Source organism: Elgaria multicarinata, chromosome 6 (assembly GCF_023053635.1).
Source record: "Elgaria multicarinata webbii isolate HBS135686 ecotype San Diego chromosome 6, rElgMul1.1.pri, whole genome shotgun sequence".
Taxonomy (NCBI): domain Eukaryota; kingdom Metazoa; phylum Chordata; class Lepidosauria; order Squamata; family Anguidae; genus Elgaria; species Elgaria multicarinata.
Genome location: NC_086176.1, coordinates 9,130,512 through 9,154,203, shown reverse-complemented (window position 1 = coordinate 9,154,203; position 23,692 = coordinate 9,130,512). Strand labels below are relative to the sequence as shown.

Below are 23,692 nucleotides of genomic sequence, written 5' to 3'. Positions count from 1 at the left end.
ATTACTTGCTCTTTTTTGTAATAATTACCAAATTTCACCAAAATGTCTCTAGTCCCTTTGTAGTTTTGCCCCCCCACACGGTGAACTCAATCTAAATCCGATCCATCTATCGATAGGTCAGGCATCAGCTCTTTGAACCAATTCAGAATGATTTCTCTTAGATCTTCTCCTTGTGTCTGCTTCAACTGTTTTATACGAATTGACGATCGACGAGATTGATCCTCCAAGGCTATCAGTCTTAATTCATAATCTTTGAATTGAATATCTGTTGATTTTTCGAAAGCCTCTTGCTTCTTCTGGTCCAAATCAGCTTTTGCCTCCAAATCTTTAATCTTTTTTGAATTTTCAGATGTCTTATCAGCCAGAACACACATTTGTTGTCTAAAAACATCCATTTGCTGATCCATTTAAAAAAAAATAACAATATTATTCTCCGCTATCGCCGCTTTAATTTCCACTAAAGAGGGTGGCTGACTGCCAATTTCTTCTCCCCCTTCAGCCATGTTTTTTTCTTTATTTGGTGCTGTGTCTAAGAAAACTGGGCCTGTATCTTCGTCTTCCTGTTCTGCTTCAGGGACTGTATTTTCCAGGTGGGAGAGATTATGATTGGATGGTTTCTTTTTTTGTGTATTTAACCTTTCCCACTCCTTCCTAATTCTCCTTTTAATGTTAGACATAGGACACTTCTGAGCAGGGCATAAATCTTAGAGTCCAGCTCACTTTCTTGGCTGCTTTTACTAGCTTATCTTCTGTGCGTTAAACACTCTTCCTTCTTCCCAAGGGGGGGGGGATATATCCAATTCACAACAGCATTCACTAGAGGGGATCAGAACTAATCATACACAGTCTATCAATGTCTCACTTCGCCCCTCACCGAATGCTGTTTTCTTCCACCCCTGCACACCCCCCCTTCTCGCCACGACGATAACTACAGCAAACTGCTTCCACTTTACAAAGCCAGTATTTCAGTCTTTTCCATTTAAGATAGAAGATGAAAGGTGAGAATCGCTATAAATCAGGTCAGCGTCTAACAAAAACAAGCATTCTCTTCAAAAACTGCGCCACACCAGCAGGCAGACCAGTTTAGTTTCACTTTCGGCGCTGAGCTTATACAAACATTCCGTTCTATCTCACCTTATCTTTTTAAGCTTTTCCACTACCGTCAGCATTCATAGTCCTTCTCCATCAATTACTCAAAGATTTATGCCAATTAAAACGGAGATAATTGCTTTTCCCGGCAAAGCTGATTAGAGCCTCAAAAGAAACTCACCGCCTCCATGGCCGCCAAGCTCCGCCCCCCCCCCTCTTAACTTCATATCTGGCATATTTTCATGCCAACCTTCTGGATTATATTAAAAGCACTTGCAGATCCTGTTTTGCAGTTGCCTTTGATCGGGGCGTCCTAGAGTAGCAGAATTGGAAGAGGCCTACAAGGCCATCGAGTCCAACCCCCTGCTCAATGCCGGAATCCACCCTAAAGCATCCCTGACAGATGGTTGTCCAGCTGCCTCTTGAATGCCTCTAGTGTGGGAGAGCCCACAACCTCTCTAGGGAACGGGTTCCATTGTCGTACTGCTCTAACAGTCAGGAAGTTTTTCCTGATGTCCAGCTGGAATCTGGCTTCCTTTGAGCCCGTTATTCCATGTCCTGCACTCTGGGAAGATCAAGAAGAGATCCTGACCCTCCTCTGTGGGACAACCTTTTATGTATTTGAAGAGTGCTATCATGTCTCCCCTCAATCTTCTCTTCTCCAGGCTAAACATGCCCAGTTGTTTCAGTCTCTCCTCATAGGGCTTTGTTTCCAGACCCCTGATCATCCTGGTTGCCCTCCTCTGAACACGCTCCAGCTTGTCTGCGTCCTTCTTGAATTGTGGAGCCCAGAACTGGACGCAATGCTCTAGATGAGGCCTAACCAGGGCCGAATAGAGAGGAACCAGTACCTCACGTGATTTGGAAGCTATACTTCTATTAATGCAGCCCAAAATAGCATTGGCCTTTCTTGCAGCCCTATCGCACTGTTGGCTCATATTCAGCTTGTGATCTACAATTCCAAGATCCTTCTCGTTTGTAGTATTGCTGAGCCAAGTATCCCCCATCTTGTAACTGTGCATTTGGTTTCTATTTCCTAGATGTAGAACTTAATTTAATCCCTATTAAATTTCATCCTGTTGTTTTCAGCCCAGCATTCCAGCCTATCAAGATCACTTTGAAGTTTGTTTGTCTTCCAGGGTATTAGCTATCCCACCCAATTTTGTGTCATCTGCAAATTTGACAAGCGTTCCCTGCACCTCCTTGTGTCCAAGCTGTGTGTGTTGGCTTAATCACTTTCCAGGTTTAAGTATCTTCTTCCGCTCGCAGCAAAATGCAGAAATTTGGGCTGTTGTATCACTTAGCTCAATCAAGCCCAGTGTCCTACTATGCATCAAAATATTCAGGGCTGTGCAAGATCAGAATATATTATGCGAAGTAAAATGCTTAATTCTCATAACTCTACCTTTGTAGAATCCAAATCTAGTGTACAGAGCCTAACATCTTAGCAGGCAGCAGAAGGGAAGCATTGTGGTAGAATTGGGAAAATATATTAACAGGGAGTGTGAATTGCATACTAACAGGAAATCCTGACCGCAATGACAACCTGATTCCCTCTTGAAAGATAGCCGCTGGGTCCTAGTAACCATTGAACCCACAGCAGTTTGCAGTATCTTTTGGATTCTGCTGCTCACTATAAAATAATCACAAGAGCCTAGCCTTTTCTGCCATAGATTCCCTCCCCTGAGAGCTTTTTAAGTTTAAGGTTGCCACACTGGTACCATATTGCATTCTTAGTCATACGAGCAGGCGGCAAAGAAACTGGCACTCCTCCTAGAGAGGAAAACTCTCACAGACTTCTGTCTCTCTCTTGTTTGGACAACCATTGAATCATAGAATAGCAGAGTTGGGAGAGGTCTACAAGGCCATCGAGTCCAACCCCCTGCTCAGTGCAGGAATCCACCTTAAAGCATCCCTGACAGGTGGTTGTCCAGCTGCCTCTTGAAGGGCTGGACATCTGGAAAAACGTCCTTACTGTTAGACCAGTCCATAAAACTAGCAAAGTATTAACACAGCACACCAAACCAATCTGATCAATAATAAAACTTGGCAGAGTTGTTTACCCAGATAAACAGAGAAAAAGTGCAACCACCACACATGCCCTGGCCCAAGGTGATGTAAACCTACTTATTTTCTTCAATGTAAAGCAGACATACCCTCTTAACTTTTTTTTTATTTATAAACATACATAAAACATTATGAGGTTACTCTGTGTTCCCCCCTCCCATATGTAAATCTTAGAAAAACAGGGTAACCCCATGCATAAGGGATTTTATTCTTCATTAATGTTTCAGTTATTGGTTTAATACTGCGTCTCCAATTTAGTGTGTGTTGAGAGAGATCATTATAAATTTGCACTGCTTTGCCTTTGTACTGCAACTGGGCCATAGATCTCAATTCTTTCATTACTTGCTCTTTTTTGTAATAATTACCAAATTTCACCAAAATGTCTCTAGTCCCTTTGTAGTTTTGCCCCCCCACACGGTGAACTCAATCTAAATCCGATCCATCTATCGATAGGTCAGGCATCAGCTCTTTGAACCAATTCAGAATGATTTCTCTTAGATCTTCTCCTTGTGTCTGCTTCAACTGTTTTATACGAATTGACGATCGACGAGATTGATCCTCCAAGGCTATCAGTCTTAATTCATAATCTTTGAATTGAATATCTGTTGATTTTTCGAAAGCCTCTTGCTTCTTCTGGTCCAAATCAGCTTTTGCCTCCAAATCTTTAATCTTTTTTGAATTTTCAGATGTCTTATCAGCCAGAACACACATTTGTTGTCTAAAAACATCCATTTGCTGATCCATTTAAAAAAAAATAACAATATTATTCTCCGCTATCGCCGCTTTAATTTCCACTAAAGAGGGTGGCTGACTGCCAATTTCTTCTCCCCCTTCAGCCATGTTTTTTTCTTTATTTGGTGCTGTGTCTAAGAAAACTGGGCCTGTATCTTCGTCTTCCTGTTCTGCTTCAGGGACTGTATTTTCCAGGTGGGAGAGATTATGATTGGATGGTTTCTTTTTTTGTGTATTTAACCTTTCCCACTCCTTCCTAATTCTCCTTTTAATGTTAGACATAGGACACTTCTGAGCAGGGCATAAATCTTAGAGTCCAGCTCACTTTCTTGGCTGCTTTTACTAGCTTATCTTCTGTGTGTTAAACACTCTTCCTTCTTCCCAAGGGGGGGGGATATATCCAATTCACAACAGCATTCACTAGAGGGGATCAGAACTAATCATACACAGTCTATCAATGTCTCACTTCGCCCCTCACCGAATGCTGTTTTCTTCCACCCCTGCACACACACCCTTCTCGCCACGACGATAACTACAGCAAACTGCTTCCACTTTACAAAGCCAGTATTTCAGTCTTTTCCATTTAAGATAGAAGATGAAAGGTGAGAATCGCTATAAATCAGGTCAGCGTCTAACAAAAACAAGCATTCTCTTCAAAAACTGCGCCACACCAGCAGGCAGACCAGTTTAGTTTCACTTTCGGCGCTGAGCTTATACAAACATTCCGTTCTATCTCACCTTATTTTTTTAAGCTTTTCCACTACCGTCAGCATTCATAGTCCTTCTCCATCAATTACTCAAAGATTTATGCCAATTAAAACGGAGATAATTGCTTTTCCCGGCAAAGCTGATTAGAGCCTCAAAAGAAACTCACCGCCTCCATGGCCGCCAAGCTCCGCCCCCCCCCTCTTAACTTCATATCTGGCATATTTTCATGCCAACCTTCTGGATTATATTAAAAGCACTTGCAGATCCTGTTTTGCAGTTGCCTTTGATCGGGGCGTCCTAGAGTAGCAGAATTGGAAGAGGCCTACAAGGCCATCGAGTCCAACCCCCTGCTCAATGCCGGAATCCACCCTAAAGCATCCCTGACAGATGGTTGTCCAGCTGCCTCTTGAATGCCTCTAGTGTGGGAGAGCCCACAACCTCTCTAGGGAACGGGTTCCATTGTCGTACTGCTCTAACAGTCAGGAAGTTTTTCCTGATGTCCAGCTGGAATCTGGCTTCCTTTGAGCCCGTTATTCCATGTCCTGCACTCTGGGAAGATCAAGAAGAGATCCTGACCCTCCTCTGTGGGACAACCTTTTATGTATTTGAAGAGTGCTATCATGTCTCCCCTCAATCTTCTCTTCTCCAGGCTAAACATGCCCAGTTGTTTCAGTCTCTCCTCATAGGGCTTTGTTTCCAGACCCCTGATCATCCTGGTTGCCCTCCTCTGAACACGCTCCAGCTTGTCTGCGTCCTTCTTGAATTGTGGAGCCCAGAACTGGACGCAATGCTCTAGATGAGGCCTAACCAGGGCCGAATAGAGAGGAACCAGTACCTCACGTGATTTGGAAGCTATACTTCTATTAATGCAGCCCAAAATAGCATTGGCCTTTCTTGCAGCCCTATCGCACTGTTGGCTCATATTCAGCTTGTGATCTACAATTCCAAGATCCTTCTCGTTTGTAGTATTGCTGAGCCAAGTATCCCCCATCTTGTAACTGTGCATTTGGTTTCTATTTCCTAGATGTAGAACTTAATTTAATCCCTATTAAATTTCATCCTGTTGTTTTCAGTCCAGCATTCCAGCCTATCAAGATCACTTTGAAGTTTGTTTGTCTTCCAGGGTATTAGCTATCCCACCCAATTTTGTGTCATCTGCAAATTTGACAAGCGTTCCCTGCACCTCCTTGTGTCCAAGCTGTGTGTGTTGGCTTAATCACTTTCCAGGTTTAAGTATCTTCTTCCGCTCGCAGCAAAATGCAGAAATTTGGGCTGTTGTATCACTTAGCTCAATCAAGCCCAGTGTCCTACTATGCATCAAAATATTCAGGGCTGTGCAAGATCAGAATATATTATGCGAAGTAAAATGCTTAATTCTCATAACTCTACCTTTGTAGAATCCAAATCTAGTGTACAGAGCCTAACATCTTAGCAGGCAGCAGAAGGGAAGCATTGTGGTAGAATTGGGAAAATATATTAACAGGGAGCGTGAATTGCATACTAACAGGAAATCCTGACCGCAATGACAACCTGATTCCCTCTTGAAAGATAGCCGCTGGGTCCTAGTAACCATTGAACCCACAGCAGTTTGCAGTATCTTTTGGATTCTGCTGCTCACTATAAAATAATCACAAGAGCCTAGCCTTTTCTGCCATAGATTCCCTCCCCTGAGAGCTTTTTAAGTTTAAGGTTGCCACACTGGTACCATATTGCATTCTTAGTCATACGAGCAGGCGGCAAAGAAACTGGCACTCCTCCTAGAGAGGAAAACTCTCACAGACTTCTGTCTCTCTCTTGTTTGGACAACCATTGAATCATAGAATAGCAGAGTTGGGAGAGGTCTACAAGGCCATCGAGTCCAACCCCCTGCTCAGTGCAGGAATCCACCTTAAAGCATCCCTGACAGATGGTTGTCCAGCTGCCTCTTGAAGGCCTCTAGTGTGGTAGAGCCCACCACCTCCCTAGGTAACTGATTCCATTGTCATATTGCTCTAACAGTCAGGAAGTTTTTCCTGATGTCCAGCTGGAATCTGGCTTCCTTTAACTTGAGCGTTGTTGTTTCCGAACAAATGTTGGGGCTTGCAAACTGTTGCCAGTAGGTGGCAGCAACACTAGAGTCATCTTAGCATGGGATGTCCTTATTGGAGGGTCGTGGTTGTCTTCTGGCTCATTTTCCAAGCCTCTTCCTAGCCACAAGAGGCAGCAGAAATGTTTGCAGTGTTTCAGCAGCGCTAATGCCAAAGTGTTCCCTTCGGCCACCACTAGCTTCAAGGGCTTCTGGTTGGGTCAAGGCCAAGTCTTGCTGGAACTGTGGACATTATCTCGCATAACCTCACAGAAACAGTAGCCCCTTATGCTCACCCTCGCGGTGGCCCACGGGCCCCCAAATTCCTTTTTGTAGTGAAAGACGTTTCAGCGCCATTATGTCAGCATGGTGTTCACTATTCTCTTAAACTGTGGACTTGTGTGTGTAAAAAAATGTGTGTGTGTCTAACCACTTTTATTATTTCATTTTATTTATTTATTACATTTTTATACCACCCAATAGCCGAAGCTCTCTTAAAGTTAAATACATAATAAAACCAACAGTCTAAAAACACAAATACAAAATACAGTATAAAGAGCACAGCCAGGATAAAACCACGCAGCAAAAATTGATGTAAGATTAAAATACAGAGTTAGAACAGTAAAATTTAAATTTAAGTTAAAATTTAGTGTTAAAATACTGAGAGGATAAAAAGGTCTTCAGCTGGCCGGACCTGGACTGGCAGCCAATGACGTTGTAAAACGACTGGCATGATGTGGTCTCGCTGGCCAGTCTCTGTTAGTAAACGGGCTGCCCTGTTTTGTACCAGTTGAAGTTTCCGGACCATTTTCAAAGGCAGCCCCACATATAACGCATTGCAGTAATCCAAACAAGAGGTTACCAGAGCATGGATCACTGTAGCTAGGCAATCTCCGTCCAGATAAGGGCGTAGTTGGTATATCAGCCTAAGCTGATAAAAGGGTTAGGCATAATTTTCTGAGTTTGTGAGCCAGCCTGCCTCTGCTCACCTCTGAACAGCATCACATTCCATCAGTCCGTGTTGAAAGTTGAGGAGAGGAGACAGGCCTTGATATATTAATACATATTAATAGTTCTGGGGTATATTTTACAGCTTGGAATCGAGGGGGGCGTCAAGTTGGGGATTGTTGAGGATGGAGAAAATAGTTCTCTGCATTTATTTATTTATTTTTGCATTTTATATCCCACCTGTCTTCCTCCAAGGAACCCAAGGCAGCATACATAATCCTCCTCCTCTCCATTTTTATCCTCACAACAACCACCCTGTGAGGTGGGTTGGGCTGAGAGTCTGTGACTGGCCCAAAGTCACCCAGTGGGTTTCCATGGCCGAGCGGGGCTAGAACCCGGATCTCCCAACTCCCAGTCCGACACTTTAGCCACTACACCACACTGGCTCACTTACGAGGCTTTTGTTATGCTACGCTAATGCAGTACCATTAGACAGCAGATTCTGGGGTGCCATGAATGGCCAAGCACGCTTGCAATGACATTTCTAGCATTCTTTTTACCACAGGACAAACCTTTTTAGGATTTCTGCCTCAGGCTTGATTGATTGATTGATTGCATTTTTATACCGCCCAATAGCCGAAGCTCTTTGGGCGGTTCACAAAGAGTTCCAGAGCTGGCTCTGGCCATTCTAGGGCACATGTTTTGCAGAGAGGCCAGGCTAAGAAAGGCCGTGCCTGAAGCCACGGAGAGCCACTGCCACTTTGGGTAGAGATGGACCAATGGTTTGACTCCACATAAGTTAACATCCTATGTTCCTAATCAATGGGTATCCATCCAGTGTATTCAACTGCCGGCAACTCCCATCACAGAGTATCAGGGTGAACATGGTCGGTGCTTTAGCTCCAGTGATCGTATAAACATAGTGGAACATCAGCATTTCATGTTCCTCTGTCCTTTGGCCCCTGCACAGAGTCCTTGCTGGCAACTGTTTACTCATCAAACAGAATGCCCTGATTGTGCAAATGCTCCAATGCTCTCTGATTTGTCCCCTTTACTTTACTCTTTGTCCCCCTTACTTTATAGCAGCTCTGAACAACATGCAGCCGTCAAACCTGTGGCCTGTCAAAGCCTCCATAAACCTCATCATTTTGCTGCCTGCCTGAGCTTGTGATGGCTAAGCACCTGGAAGGCCACACAAAACGCACTTGGCTTAGTGGGTCGCAAGCATCGGAATTATTATTTTAGAGCAGCTGGTGGCAAGAGGGTCTTTACTACCCCTCTTGGTATCCTTTCATATCAAGTTATAAACCATCCCTCTGGCCTTTCGTTAAAGGTCATAACCTCAGCCAGGGCTAAACTTAGTGCCTTGGTCCTTCAGTAGTAGAGGGAATAGCATCTGGGCGGTAAGAATCAAGTTACGTCCTGAGCCAAATGAACTTTCTTCAGAGTCTCTTGGAATCTAGACTGCTTCCCATCCTCCATCTGCCTCCCTTCACCAGCTCCTCAGCTTTTTATGTCCTGTTTTGCAAAGCCACACAGGCCAAGAAGGTGTGGGTTGCAGCGTGCAACCGCCAGCTTATCATGTCATCCAAACCCAGCGAGGAAGGGTTGTTGGCACGGCTAACAAACCACCCAAACTGTAAAGCAACGCATGGGTTCTAGGTGGTTTGTTAACCAAACCATCAACCCACCCTCGCTAGGGTTGGATGACACAGCAAGCTGTGGTTGTGGCTTGAAGATTCAAAATGGCTGCCCACATGCACGCCCTGCAGCCCACCGTGGCTTACAGAAGCCGTGCTGGGTTGCTTGATCATGCAAATTGGGCTAATGAGTGAAAGGCAGGGCCGGTGCTACCATAGATGCTGCTTAGGCGGCCAAGGTAAGGGGGGGCGCCGAACACTGCACCCAGAAGCTGCTCTCCCACAGCAGCTCTGAGAGGGCGGCTTCTGGGCATGCTGTTCTGAAGCCACCCGCACGCCCCAGCATCCTGGCTTTGCTTTGGCTGGGTGCCCACCCAGCTGAAGCGAAGCCATGCCTGCCCCCCCTCCAGCGTCCTGGCTTCACTTCGGCTGGGTGGGTGCCAAGCTGAAGCGAAGCCAGGATGCTGGAGTGGACAGGTGGCTTAGGAATGGCGCGCCCAGAAGTCACTCTCCCAGAGCGGCTTCCGGCTGGGCGCACCGTTCCAAAGCCGCCGGCCCGCCGGCCCCCCCACCCCAGCTTCCTGGCTTCGCTTCGGCTGGGCGGGCAAGATGGCACCCTGCACCCAGGTATGCTGGGGTGGGGTTGGGGGTGTGAAAGCAGCTCACCTGCCTAGGGCGCAAAATAGTCTGGCACCGGCCCTGGTGAAAGGCAGCATGGGAAGAGCCTCCCCTACAGATCTCAAAGCAAGAGAAGCACGATTTATCACTTGGGACTTCTCAGGCATCAACATTGAGCTTGTTCAGACAACACACTAAGCCATGGTTAGGCTGCTAACCCTTTTGCAACAAGTGGTTAGTGAGCATGTTTAAACCATGGTTAGTGTATTGTGTGCACAGGGCTACTGAAAGAATTGCAATTACGGTGCAACCATTATCAAATGGATTAATTTTGCTATGAGAAGCAGAATCATTTGGTCTTGCATTGTTATGAACGCCATCGCCATGGCTAGACCCCAGAGTGAAAGGCCTTATTGCACACACACAAATGTACAAGCCCTGAACAAGAATGCCCTCTCTGTTTCTAAGGGGTCACAAGTCTGAAACGTACCATTTCAGATTGTGCCAGTGCTCCATGGCCTTGTCGGTGTCAAATGCCCTAATCTGTACACAGTTAAGAGGACATTTGATCTGCGCTGTAGATATTTTACCCTAGGATCCACAGGGAAAGGATGCTGGGCCACCATTTTAAGATCAAATGTATAATGTGGGCCAGACAGATCATATATACAGCAGGGGAGTCAAACTTCTTTCAGCCTGAGGACTGACTTCAGTTTCAGAGAAAATCTCAGGGGCTGCATTCCAGTGGTGGGTGGGGCCAAAGGCAAAAGCAGACAGGGGGTACAATACACCCCATATTTTAGCTTAAAGCTCTTACTGGCAGTAACTTAGCCTTGTGTTGTTTATTCGATCAGTTGCTTCCGACTCTTCGTGACTTCATGGACCAGCCCACGCCAGAGCTTTCTTTCGGCTGTTGCCACCCTTAGCTCCCCCAAGGTCAAGTCTAGGGGAAGCATTTCAATTTTTTAGAATGATGGGAAGGGGGGGACTGGGCAAAAGCCAAGAAGCCACCAAATGATCGGGGGGGGGGGCAGTCAGAGAAAGGGAGCCTGGCTATCTGGGCAACCCTGGAGGGATGGCTTGGGACTCCAGGCAAGCCAGATTTGGCCCACTGGCCTGAAGTTCAACACCCCTGTTGTAACAAGCTGCTGAGACATATTTGGGACTCCATCGTCTGAACTCATGACCACAGCCCACCGGTCATGTCCTACGGCATTCTGAGCCTCTGCTAAAGGTCATTTCTCCTATGTCATGTTCTTTGCACCATTGTTTGTGATGTGTGTTGTTTCCACATTCCATGCCACTTTGAGGAAGGAGTACGTTAACCCAACAGGTGCTAGGTGGCCCACTGCAAGCAGGGCAGTGGCCTCTCTGTGAAAGTAGAAAGTCCACCCCGACCTAAAATATGCTTTTCCCCCTGTCGTGTTCTTTGTCACACATTCTCCCTTCCCTAGAGGTGGTGTGCTTTTACAGCATTCTGTTACCTGTGAACCACACACCTTTGTAATCTTTCTCCCCCTTTTTTGGTGAGAATCTGTTTAGATTTTGCACATTCCACTATGGCGGTGTATGACCACAGGCAGCTTCTGCCTCAACCGAGCTTGGTTAGCCACTTTTAAGCCAGGTATTCCTTCCAGTGATTTGCACAATCGCTGCCAGCCCCAGCCCCGTGCAGCCTCAAAACGTGCTTGTGCACAAACGCACTCTGAGCCCCACCAGAGCCCTATTCCCGGGGCTAAGGGCTGCCGGCGGACTCTGAGGCAAAAGCTGCGTCGTCTGTCTGGGTGCCCCGACCCTCCCCTGTCCTACCGAAGGACGAATCGCGATGGCCTGGCTCCGGTTGACGCGCGCGGCCCAATTGCAAGGAGAAGGAGGGATTTCCGTTCTCACGTTCCTCGGGCAGGCCCCCGCCCCTGCCCCCATCCCCACGGTCTGATTAGAAATGTTGCTCACGTTGTGCTGGAGGGGAGGGGAGGTAGGGTGACCATATGAAAAGGAGGACAGGGCTCCTGTATCTTTAACCATTGTATTGAAAAGGGAATTTCAGCAGGTATCATTTGTATATATGGAAAACCTGGGGAATTTCCGCTTCATTACAGCAGTTAAAGCTGCAGTGCCCTGCCCTCTTTTAAATCTGGTCACTCTAGTATAGCTCCTGTACCTTTAACTGTTGTGATGAAGAGGGAATTTCACCAGGTTCTCCATATATACAAATGACAGCTGCTGAAATTGCCTTTCCTATGCAACTGTTAAAGATACAGGAGCCCTGCCCTCCTTTTCACATGGTCATCCTATCATTTATTTATTTATTTCATTTCTATACCGCCCAATAGCCGGAGCTCTCTGGGCGGTTCACAAAAGTTAAAAACATTCAAAGTATAAAACAATAGTATAAAATCATAATATAAAATACAATATAAAACCTCAACCAGATAAAAACAGCAGCAATGCAAAATTACAATTTAAAACACCAAGTTAAAATTTATTTATAGACTGTTAAAATGCTGGGAGAATAAAAAGGTCTTCACCTGGCGTCTAAAAGCATATAATGTAGGTGCCAAGCGAACCTCCTTAGGGAGCTCATTCCACAGCAGGGGTGCCACAGCGGAGAAGGCCCTGCTCCTGGTAGCCACCTGTCTCACTTCCTTTGGCAGGGGCTCGCAGAGAAGGACCCCTGAGGATGACCTTAGTCCGGGCAGGTACATATGGGAGGAGGCGTTCCTTCAGATAGCCTGGCCCCAATACCAGCACTTTGAATCGGGCCTAGAACTGGACTGGCAGCCAATGAAGCTGGAAAAGGACCGGCGTAATGTGGTCTCGTCGGCCAGTCCCTGTTAGTAACTCTTTTGTATCTGGTCACGCCAGGCAGGGCTCCTGCAGCTTTAACTATATGTATGCGAGAGAGGGGTGCAGGAAGGGGCATGTTAAAATAAAAGGGAAGTTCCCCACCCTAAAGCAAATTACGCCTGTGGTTGTTTGGAAACACCCCATAGTTCTTTGGGTTTGGGGGAGGGGAGAGGTTGGAAGGAACTAATTTCCTTCTCATCCTGTTGCCTGTGCCAGAGGGCTGGGCTTGGCCTTTACCGTATTAACTGTGATATAGGCATTTCCTAATAAGGATGGGTGGAGGAAGAAGAGGATGGAAGTTGAATCTGGCCGTACCCAGGTGGTGTTGTGGAGTCTCGTGCTAATCTTGGTGTAGGTAGATGATCTCTATGGAATTACAAGCAATTTCCTAGACAGTGAGGGTGTCTCAGGGCAGGTTTACTAAAGGCATATCCATTGCTTGATGGCTTCCACATCCAGTTATATGTTGAGTGTAGAGATGACAAATCAGAAAGCCAAAGCACAGTCACGTGCCTCCGTCCATTCACACAACCAGCTGATGGCCATCAAGCGCAGAGCGTTCAAGTGTAGAACAATCAAGCCAGTTGTGTGAACCAGAACTCAAGGAGTCTCCTAGCTTCTTCCTTAAGGAGGCTTTTGGTCATCCATCTGCTATTCACACACACACACACCATATTTAAAACACAGACACAGAGAGAAGTGTGGTTGTTTTTTTAAAAAAAAATAGGGAACTTGGGAGTGATGGGTTTTGTTTTAGGAACCATTTTGGAAGATAGGATCCTCGCTACCAGGGTGACCATATGAAAAGGAGGACTGGGCTCCTGTATCTTTAACAGTTACATAGAAAAGGGAATTTCAGCAGGTGTCATTTGTATATATGGAGACCCTGGTGAAATTTCCTCTTCATCACAACAGTTAAAGCTGCAGGAGCTATACTAGAGTGACCAGATGCAAAAGAGGGCAGGGCCCTGCCGCTTCAACTGTGGTGATAAAGAGGACATTTCACTAGGTTCCCCATACATACAAATGACACCTTCTGAACTTTCCTTTTCAATACAACTGTTAAAGATACAGGAGCCCTGTCCTCCTTTTCATAGGGTCACCCTAGACCATATGAAAAGGAGGACAGGGCTCCTGTATCTTTAACAGTTGAATAGAAAAGCGATTTTCAGAAGGTGTTATTCGTATGCATGCAGCACCAGGTGAAATTCCCTCTTCAGCTGCAGGAACCCTGCCTAGGGTGACCAGATACAAAAGAGGGCAGGGGTCCTGCAGCTTCAACTGTTGTGCTGAAGAGGGAATTTCACCAGGTGCTGCCTGCATACAAATAACACCTGCTGAAAATCCCTTTTCTATACCGCTCCTTTTCATATGGTCACCCTACCTAAGGAGAGGGGAAGAAGGAGGACCGACTCCAAATGCGTCTAGTGGGGCAGGGAAGGGCAGTCACCAGGGAGGTCCAGCTTCCGGGTGCTTGTTGCCTGGTCCCTTCCTTGTTAAGTGGGAAGTGATTACGGAAGAAGGGAAGACCGGCGACGAATCCATTCCACGCTGCGCTCGCCCTCAGTATAACCAGGCCAAGTAATGGGCAGAATCCACTGGCGCAGCAAAAGCTGGAACTCCACCTCGAGACTTCTGGGCCATCGAGGCCTCGGATTGGCTTTGGGGGTTGTCCCAAAAAAGTCCGGGTGAGGGTGCTGGTGAGGAGCAGGAGCCTTGGCGAGAAGGCACACGGGCTATTTCCAACCGCATGGGGGGCAGGAAGCGGGCGGTGGCGGCGGGGCTCGCGGCATGAGGGCTGCACGTAGCTTCCCCTCGGGCGCCCCCGGGCTCTGATTTGGTGCCTGCGCTCAGGGCCGGGCCTCGTCATTAGCATACCGGGCGGTATAAAGGGCGGCGCAGGGGCGCTTCTCTCGCACCTCCTCACTGCACCGCGGAGCTGAGTCAGGTCAGGGAGCCCTTGGTAAGAAGCCGCCTCGCTGCGACGGGACGGGAGGAGCAGGCGGCGGCGGCGGCGGCCCCTTGGCAAGGCGCTTGGCGCACCTGGGGAGGCCCCAGGTCGCGAAGGAGCCGCCCCGGCTGCTGGCCCCGTCCCTGCTGCGGCCAGCGGGCTTTGACCCGGCTGCTGGCGAGGTGGGCGGCGGCGCGGAGAGGACGCTGGGGGCGCCTCGTTGGGGAGGCAGCCCCGCCAAACTCGGCGGGGCCGGCTTCCGAGTCCTCCTGCGCCGGGAGCGGGGCGAGTGGCGGGGTCCGCGGTCTGGGAGACCGGCAGCTCGCCTGCTCCCCCGAGGCCCCTCCGGCAAGGGCAGCCCGAGGGAGCCGCGCCCGCGGGGAGAATAAGCCTGGGGATAATACAGTTTCCAAAGTCACGAAGGGGCCGGCCGGGGGCCGCGTGGAAGCAGGCGTGGGCCGGCAGCCTCGCGGTGAAGGAATGCCGACCTCGCCTGCCGCGCAAAACTCTGCGCTTCGGCTCTTCCGCTTCGCTTCCGCCCGCCGGGTGCGGTGTGTGTGTGTGTGTGTGGCCCTTTAACGTATGGGGGGGGTAGGGAGGATTTCTCGACTGGGGGGAAGAAGCAGCCCCCCCATTAATCTACGGGGCTGTAAGTAGGGGCTTGTTGCGTGGAGAGACTCAGAGGGCTGAAGGACTGGGAAGAGTTTTATAAAGTACTGGGAAGAGTTCTATAAATCCTCTCCCCTCCCCCCTTTCTCTTTCTCTTTAGGAGCACTTTTTCCAGAGACAAAGATGGTGAAGATTGGAGTTAACGGGTGAGTTTGGAGGGGGTGGACGTGCAGCCAGCCTGCCTGAGCATGGCTGGGAGGGAGGGGCCTGGGCGGGGGGGGAGCGGGCGGGAGTCCGGTTGCTGGGAGAAGGCGGGGGCGGGGCGGCCCCTTCCTCTGTGCCTTGGTAGCACTTGGGGAACTTTCCAGCCAATGGGATCTCTGGGCGTCGGGATGCCTGTTGCTGTCTCACTCCTAGCTTGATTCGGCTCTTTGGGTGGGGGGGGGGGGGTGCGCGGCAGGAGATAACCTAGCCGGGCTTTCCTTTCCTGCCTCTTGCAAGGACATCTGAAGGTCACTGTGGCCCATCTGCCTCTCCTGGCAGCTGTTTCTCTCAAACAAGTTCGGCTTGTGTTCTCCTAGGCTCAGCTGTCCTCCTAAACAGAGGGTAGATGTTCTGACTCCTCATGCTACCTATGTGTTGGCCCAGAGGCAGAAAGCACATGGGGGAAGCTGATGGCCAGGATGTGCCCAAGTCTGAGAGGCACCCATGGTGACTCACTTCCCTGAGCTGGGCTTGCTGAGTCACTGTGGTCCTCTCTCTCCACCCTGCTTCATTTTCCCACCTTTTGCATCTCCTGCCTCTCCCTGTGCCCTAAAAAAATCAAATCAAAGCCTTCCTTAGATGTCACTGGGAGGATTGTGTGTCTGTCAGTCCGACGGGCCCACAAAGAATGTGACCTTCTGCATATGCCGCTGGGAGGCTAAAAGTTGTAACCAGATAACTCTGCAGCTCAGTGCCGGAGAGAGAGAGAGAGAAGGCAAGGGCTGCCTCTAAAGTTAGTGCCTGACCTTTTTGAGGCAGGATAGTGGTGGAAAGGAGGGAAGAGTTGAAAGCAGTATTGCCTAGAAAGGGGGCAAATGGGCAGTCCACTCCGTGCAAATTCAGCGGGGAGGAAGGACCCTGTCCAAACAATACTTTTCCCAACACAGGCATACCTAAGGAAGCTGCTTCCCTTAAGAATTGCTGTTTGGGGTCTATAATTAAATGGCCGAATGGGCGCTTTGCATGTAGAAAGTTTGAGGTTCAGTCTCTGTGCATGTCTACACCAGCCCTATATCCTGGGATCATTCCTGCACATCCAAATGCCTCACAGGGGAGCCCGGGAGCAGGCAGGCATGATCCCTCCATTTCCCTGGGATAACCCTTAGGTGTAGAAAGGGCCTCTCATATCTCCAGGGCTCAGAGGGGTAGTGAGGAGCTGCTGCACACTGCGGTGAATAGTATGAAGTGAGTGGATATGCCACAAGGAAGCTCCATGTAATTGTCAAACTTCCCATTGTGCAGAGCGCTTTAACTCTTATAAGATTTAACCTCGGAGCAGTCCTGAAAAGATGGCAATGGTAGAAGTCTTGACTTTTCAAGCTCTTACTTAAATTGATGTTCATAGCTTGAGTGGGAAAATTCAAGCCTCTCCAGCCCACATCTTGGCCCCTATATTGGGTTGTTACCAGTTCCAACCATTTAGGAGGGAAGGAAGAGTTTAAAAGGAGAGGGGCTGGAAAAGCCATTGTGGGGCAGACTGTTCAGTCTCATGCAAGGATGCTCTTTGTCTCAAACACAAAGCCTTCCTCACGTGACCCAAAAAGGGGTGGCCAGGGCCTCCAGGCTGTTGTGGGCTTTTAAAAGATTTGCAGCCCTGTTGGGCACTCTGACCCCAGCCAGCGGGAAGAAATCGAGGAGCCTTTCTGAGCCTTCTCTTGCCAATGCTGTCAGCAAATGATGGCTCTGTCTGGGGCAGCCCTAGCATGAGACAAGGTAAAACTGCTGCCATGAGCATAAGATTTTGGTTGTTGTGGCAGAATAGAAGCAGGGTAGATAGAACATGTGGGATTCAACCCACCAGGAAGGTCTCCGCCTCAAGCCCCATTTGAAAATAATTGGAAAAAATGTATTTCAGTGAAGTTTGCACCGTGTATCCCTGTAACTTGTGCCTAATGTTAAGTTAAACACCGGAAAGGAAGATAGGTAGAGGTCTTGGTGCCTGGGGCAGACAGTCTGCCTAGAATAAAACTGCTTTGCCCAGACTGGGGTCAGACTATATGGTCTAAGCCCTAGTCCATCGCTAGGTTTGCCATCTGATTGCAAGTTACATTGTGACACACTGATCTCTGCTTCCTACCATGCATTTGGTCATTGATACATTTGTAGAGCAGTGAACAACTAAAAAGGGTTAGTTAATCCATCCTGACGATGACACTGTTATCCTTGTTTCTCTAGATTTGGCCGTATTGGCCGTCTGGTCACCAGGGCTGCAACCCTCTCAGGAAAAGCCGATATTGTGGCTATCAATGACCCCTTCATTGATCTGGACTACATGGTGAGAACTCAGAATTGTCCCTTGTGAGACTTGAATCTCCCTGCTACTTGGAGCAAAGTCAGACTACTTTGCAAATTTCCTCATCACTATATAGTCATCCTCTAATATTTTCCAGAAAGTTTGTAGTGCTTCCTGTAAATAAGACAAGCCTGCAAGCAGATTTGGGTGTGGCAGGGCAAATGCCCCTTGAAAGTTTAGGAAAAAGGGCCCCTAGTTGATGTCATATAATTCCTGTATAAATGAGATGGTGTTGAAAAACAATCTCCAAAGAGAAAAATAATACACTCCGTAGGAGTCGCGCCACAAACAGAGACCCAGTTATATGCAATTAGTACTTACATTATACTAATATAAAATATTAAACACGCATACAAAATCCCAATAACATAAATTACCCAACTAGCAAAAAGTCCATTTTAACTACATGTTTAATTGCATATAATTAATTGGGTAGTTGCTTTCCATGTGACAAATAAAATCTCCCAGCTGTGACTTTCAAAAGACCCAATTGATATTGCCTTGCCACCAAAATTTCTCCATGATTGTGCGGAGAAAATACTGGACCTTTTCAGACAGCAGACTGAGCCATGGTTAGGCTGCTAACCCTTTTGCAGCAAATAGTTAGTGAACATGTTTAAACCATGGTTATGTAGCTATCATGGTTAGGAATGGCTCACACGACATGCTCAGTCATAGTTCACATGACACGCGAAGCCACGTTTAGCTCAAAATGCTTAACCACCATAGCTTAGCATATTGTCTGAACAGGGTCACGCTTTGGTGGTTTCAGTGATCACAGCCGTGTTTCCCATCCTCTACCCCAGCCTTTCTCAACCTGGGGCGCTCCAGATGTGTTGGACTACAACTCCCAGAATGCCCCAGCCAGCTGGCTGGGGCATTCTGGGAGATGCAGTCCAACACATCTGGAGCGCCCCAGGTTGAGAAAGGCTGCTCTACCCCAACTGCAACAGCCCTGAAGTACACTGGGCTTCCAATTCACATAGTACCTTCTTGAAGCAGTCGTGTATGCGAGTAGCTTGGTGTGAGGAAAGAGTGGAAGCAAGGGTGTGAGGGATGAAAGGGGAATCCGACTCCATGATGACAACTAACGTTTCGTGTCTCAACTTCAGGTCTACATGTTTAAATACGACTCCACTCATGGCCGTTTCCATGGCGAAGTCAAAGCTGATAATGGGAAACTCGTGATTAATGGACATGCCATCACAATCTTCCAAGAGTGAGTAACGCCCTCTCCGCTCTAGTTTTCCTTGATGGGCAGAGGGTGATTTCATCAGAAACTTGCAGATTCTAAATGGCTTCTTTCCTTTCCTTGTTAGGCGTGACCCTGCCAACATTAAATGGGGTGATGCTGGCGCACAGTATGTTGTGGAATCCACCGGTGTCTTCACCACCACAGAGAAGGCCAGCGTAAGTGGGTAGCATAGATGGGTAGCATAGATATGGCACTGTCTGCTGTTGGGTTGTCTGCTTACGGATGTAGAATGGCAAGAGAACATGCAAACCACTGGTGCTCTGAAATTGAAGGGAACCTGGATGCCTATACTTCCTGGATTAATACAAAAGTAAAATGGAGCAAAAATCAGCCGTCTAGAGTTCAATATGATACAACCCAAAGGAGGCGTGGGAGTTTAATGATTCAAGGAACTGTAGCTCCTAAATTCCTACAGTTGCACTAGTTTCAAGTAAATCTCTCTCAGGGACCCACTTTGTGTATTACTGCAGTGGTGTAGGAGTTTTTCTGCTTATTTTCCACTCGGTCTCTCCCCTCCCTGGGCAGTGATCAGGTGTGACGAACCCACAGAATTTGCCTCATCCATGTGGCTGATGGCTTTCAAACGTTACCATTGCAGCATGGGACAAACGCATAAAATTATGGCTCCCGCACTGCTGCTATGGTAACATTTGAATGGAGGCTTGGTGGCAAAGATTTTTGTTCACTGGCCAATCTTTTGTCTTGGTCATCTTTGTGTCCTTAACTCTAACCTATTCTACCTAAACCTTGAAGAGGGCTAATTGTTTTTTATTGTTTTCTTTCCTCTAGGCTCACTTGAAAGGTGGTGCAAAGCGTGTTATAATTTCTGCCCCATCAGCTGATGCTCCCATGTTTGTGATGGGTGTCAATCATCAGAAGTATGACAACTCTCTGAAAGTCGTCAGGTGAATATGCAAGGGAACTCTGGTATTTACAATTGGAGCAGAGGGCTGTTCTGCCTCACTGAAATGGGGCCAGGGAGTCCTCTGGAAGGGGGGAGAGAGTGTGATCATCCATTTAGCTGCTCCCGTTTTCTTCCAGCAATGCTTCTTGCACCACCAACTGCCTTGCTCCCTTGGCCAAGGTCATCAATGACAACTATGGCATTGTGGAAGGCCTTATGGTAGGTGAATTGCATGTTCCTCATGGTTAAGAACAAAAGAAATGCCCTGATGCTGGATCAGACCAAGGGTCCATCTAGTCCAGCACTCCGTTCACATAGTGGCCAACCAGGCATCAGCCAGGGATGAACAAGCAGGACACAGTGCAATAGCACCCTCCCACCCACAACCATCGGGGCTAGTAGACATTGATAGCTTTCACCTCCAGGAATTTATCCAACCCCCTTTTAAAGCTATCCAAATTGGTGGCCATCACTACATCATGTGGTAGTGAGTTCCATAATTTAACTATGAGCTATGTAAAGAAGTACTTCCTTTTATTTGTCCTGGATTGCCCACAAAACAGTTTCATGGGATGACCCTGGGTTCTAGTATTTTGAGAGAGGAAGAAAAATGTCTCCCTATCCGCATTCGCCACACCATGCATAATTTTGTCCACCTCTATCCTGTCTCCCCTCAGCCTCCTTTTTTCCAAGCTAAACAATCCCAGCTGTTGTAGCCTTCCCTCGCAGGGGAGATGCTCCAGCCCCTTCATCATTTTAGTTGCCCCTTTTTTGCTCTTTTTCCAGCTCTATAATATCCTTTTTTAGGTGTGATGACCAGAACTGTACACAGAATTCTAAGTGTGGTTGCACCATAGATTTGTATAAAGGTCGTATGATACTGGCGGTTTTATTCTCAATTCCTTGCTTGCCCGTGCAATCTCCACCTCCTGGCAAGACACCAGTGTGACACAAGCATTGGAGAAAGGAGCCGTCTGGCCCCCTCACAGATGCTCCAAGCACTTCAAATTATTAGTGTCTAGTTCTCTTACTTGTGGAGGTATAAAGAGAGGCGTGCACACAATATTCTGTCCTATTGCTCACTTAAAAGCTTTCAACATATTAAACCAGCCTGGTTTATGTTTCAGCTCTCCTGCAATGATTCCTTGACCCTTTAAGTCCCCTCAGCACAATTTCTGAGTACAGTTCTGATGAAGCGCCTCAAGAACTAGGCCTCGGTGGGGCTCTCACTTTTTGCCAGCCTTGCACTGTTCAGAGTTTGGCCACAATGGTGAGAGGTGGAGGAGGAGGAAGTGGAGGAAAAGAGGTAGCCGAGATGAAAGTGTGAGAGAAGTTTTCAGGATGCTACTCTTGTTGACGTGGGAATATCTCTTGTGCTTGGGGTGAAATGGTCTCTGCTGTTCTTCCTACTCCAGACCACTGTCCATGCCATCACAGCTACACAGAAGACTGTGGATGGTCCCTCTGGGAAAAACTGGAGAGATGGCAGAGGAGCTTCCCAAAATATCATCCCAGCATCCACAGGAGCAGCTAAAGCTGTTGGCAAGGTCATCCCTGAGCTGAATGGGTAGGTTCTCCTGTCTCCTGATGACAGGGATCACAGGGGTTGCTAAAATAAGGAAGATGTGTACCCTAACCCAAGTCTTCTCCTGCACCTACAGGAAACTCACAGGAATGGCTTTCCGTGTCCCAACTCCAAATGTTTCTGTTGTAGACTTAACATGCCGCTTGGAGAAACCAGTGAGTATCTTAGATCCTGGAGTACCTCTCCTTCTGGGTCCCTTATGTGGAATACTTTGAGACTCTGAGGAGTACTTGCCAGTGCAGAACCCCCGCCCGTGCGCAATAGTGGGTTGCTGGCTTACCCACCACAATGTAACCTCTGGATTGTGAGATATATGTATTATTGATTCTCATGATTCTTCCACCTCAACATTAAGCAAGATTGCAGGAATTGTATGTAAGCTCAGTGCTGACCTCATGCTATATACGTTATAGTGGTGAAAGTACTTCCCTCCCCTCTAAAAACCTCTCAATAGAGCTACTTTGAGTATAGGAGAACAGTATCTGTCAGCTGTTTCACCAAGCCCCTACTCTGGCCTGTGACTTGAGACATAAGTGACTTTAACATAAGTGGCTATGTGCGCGAGCACGCACACACACACACACACACACACACACGTTGGAATCTGGGAGTTTTGAGTATCTAACACTTACATCTTTCCTCACAGGCCAAATACGATGACATTAAGAAGGCTGTGAAGGCAGCTTCCGAGGGCCCCATGAAGGGTATCCTGGGATACACAGAGGAGCAGGTAAGCTGAATTTATGCAATGTATACACATGGCCATATGGAGAAAGTACTGTCAAGGGCATGTCATTTTTTGCACAATTTCTGCTAGCATGGTGACAGTTCTAAAGGTCCTGCCAGGGTAATGGATATGCATTACTCAATGCAGCCGTAACACTTTGAAACTCTTGGCCACTGTATGGGATGGCCACTTGGATAAATGTGTGTGTGTGGGGGGGGGTGTATTCAAGACTGATGCCTCCCCCCTTTTTGGTCAAGGCTCTGCGCACCTCGTAAGTCTCTCTTCTGCTTCTCCTGAAGGTTGTTTCCTGTGACTTCAATGGTGATACCCACTCTTCCATCTTTGATGCAGCCGCTGGCATTGCTCTCAACGACCACTTTGTCAAGCTGGTTTCCTGGTAAGAGATGGGGCTGGGTGATTCGTCTAGAGAGCTAGAGAAAAGGGGGGAAATTCCTACTGTTTCAATAATTCTGGTCACTCAATGGCTTGCTGGATTTGAGGAGGTGGAATAGTATATGTATGTAGGAGTATATGGTGACAGGGCTGTTACCTTTTGGCTTGCTTCCCTTCCTACTTCAACGTCTGATGGAGAATAGGGTGATCTCATGTTTTCCTGCCTTTTCCACCCCCCCAGGTATGACAATGAGTTTGGATACAGCAGCCGCGTGGTGGACTTGATCGTTCACATGGCATCTAAGGAGTAAAGACCAGAAACCCTTTTTTCTTACAACTCGGCTCTGTGTCTTGCGGTTAGAGGCTCTCCATTCCATCAGCCTCTGAGGAAGTGAGAGGCTGGAAGAAACTTGATGTTTCAGTAACACCTCCCCTCTCAATAAAGTCATCACTGTCTCTAGTATTTGTGTTCTTTCTCATTATTTTGGGGAAGGGTTAGGGTGTGAGGACAAAGACCAGTTTTCCAAAAAAGGTGGATCTCCCACTTTTGCCAGGTGAAAGAACATAAGGGCCATACTGGATCAGACCGAGGGTCCATCTAGTCCAGCACTCTGTTCACACAGTGGCCAACCAGCTGTTGTCCAGGGACCAGCAAAGCAGGACATGGTGCAACAGCACACTCCCACCCATGTTCCCCAGCAACTGGTGCACACAGGCTTACTGCCTCGAATATTGGACACAACCATCGGGGCTAGTAGCCATTGATAAGCCTTCTCCTCCAGGAATTTATCCAACCTCCTTTTAAAGCCATCCAAATTGGTGGCCATCACTACATCCTGTGGTAGTGAGTTCCATAGTTCAACTATGCACTGTGTGAAGAAGTGCTTCCTTTTATTTGTCCTGAATCGCCCACCAATGAGCTTCATGGGAGGACCCCAGGTTCTAGTATTCTGAAAGAGGGACACTGGCTGATGTGTTACAGCCCCCCATACACACA

General features: G+C 47.7%; 1 protein-coding gene across 2 annotated transcripts; it reads left to right on the top strand.

Moving 5' to 3' along the window:
* The first annotated feature begins 14,614 nt into the window (after positions 1-14,614).
* On the top strand, positions 14,615-23,153 carry GAPDH (glyceraldehyde-3-phosphate dehydrogenase). Of its 2 annotated transcripts, none has more exons than XM_063128984.1 (12): positions 14,615-14,677; positions 15,435-15,480; positions 17,714-17,813; positions 18,944-19,050; positions 19,151-19,241; positions 19,876-19,991; positions 20,128-20,209; positions 21,406-21,557; positions 21,652-21,730; positions 22,222-22,305; positions 22,602-22,699; positions 22,937-23,153. In XM_063128984.1, exons 2-12 carry the CDS (start codon positions 15,458-15,460, stop codon positions 23,004-23,006), a joined length of 1,002 nt encoding a protein of 333 aa, XP_062985054.1. In that variant the 5' UTR covers positions 14,615-14,677; positions 15,435-15,457; the 3' UTR covers positions 23,007-23,153. The 2 variants fall into 2 exon arrangements, with proteins under 2 accessions (XP_062985054.1, XP_062985055.1); XM_063128985.1 differs by having other exon boundaries at positions 14,628-14,677; positions 15,450-15,480.
* The last annotated feature ends 539 nt before the right edge of the window (positions 23,154-23,692 follow it).

What these genes read in the sequence shown, in the direction of transcription:
- GAPDH (XM_063128984.1), top strand. Translation starts at nt 15,458, where the DNA reads ATGGTGAAGATTGGAGTTAACGG. An exon ending in TCATTGATCTGGACTACATG is followed by an intron (nt 17,814 to 18,943) that starts GTGAGAACTCAG and finishes TCTCAACTTCAG; the next exon opens with GTCTACATGTTTAAATACGA. An exon ending in TTTGTCAAGCTGGTTTCCTG is followed by an intron (nt 22,700 to 22,936) that starts GTAAGAGATGGG and finishes CCACCCCCCCAG; the next exon opens with GTATGACAATGAGTTTGGAT.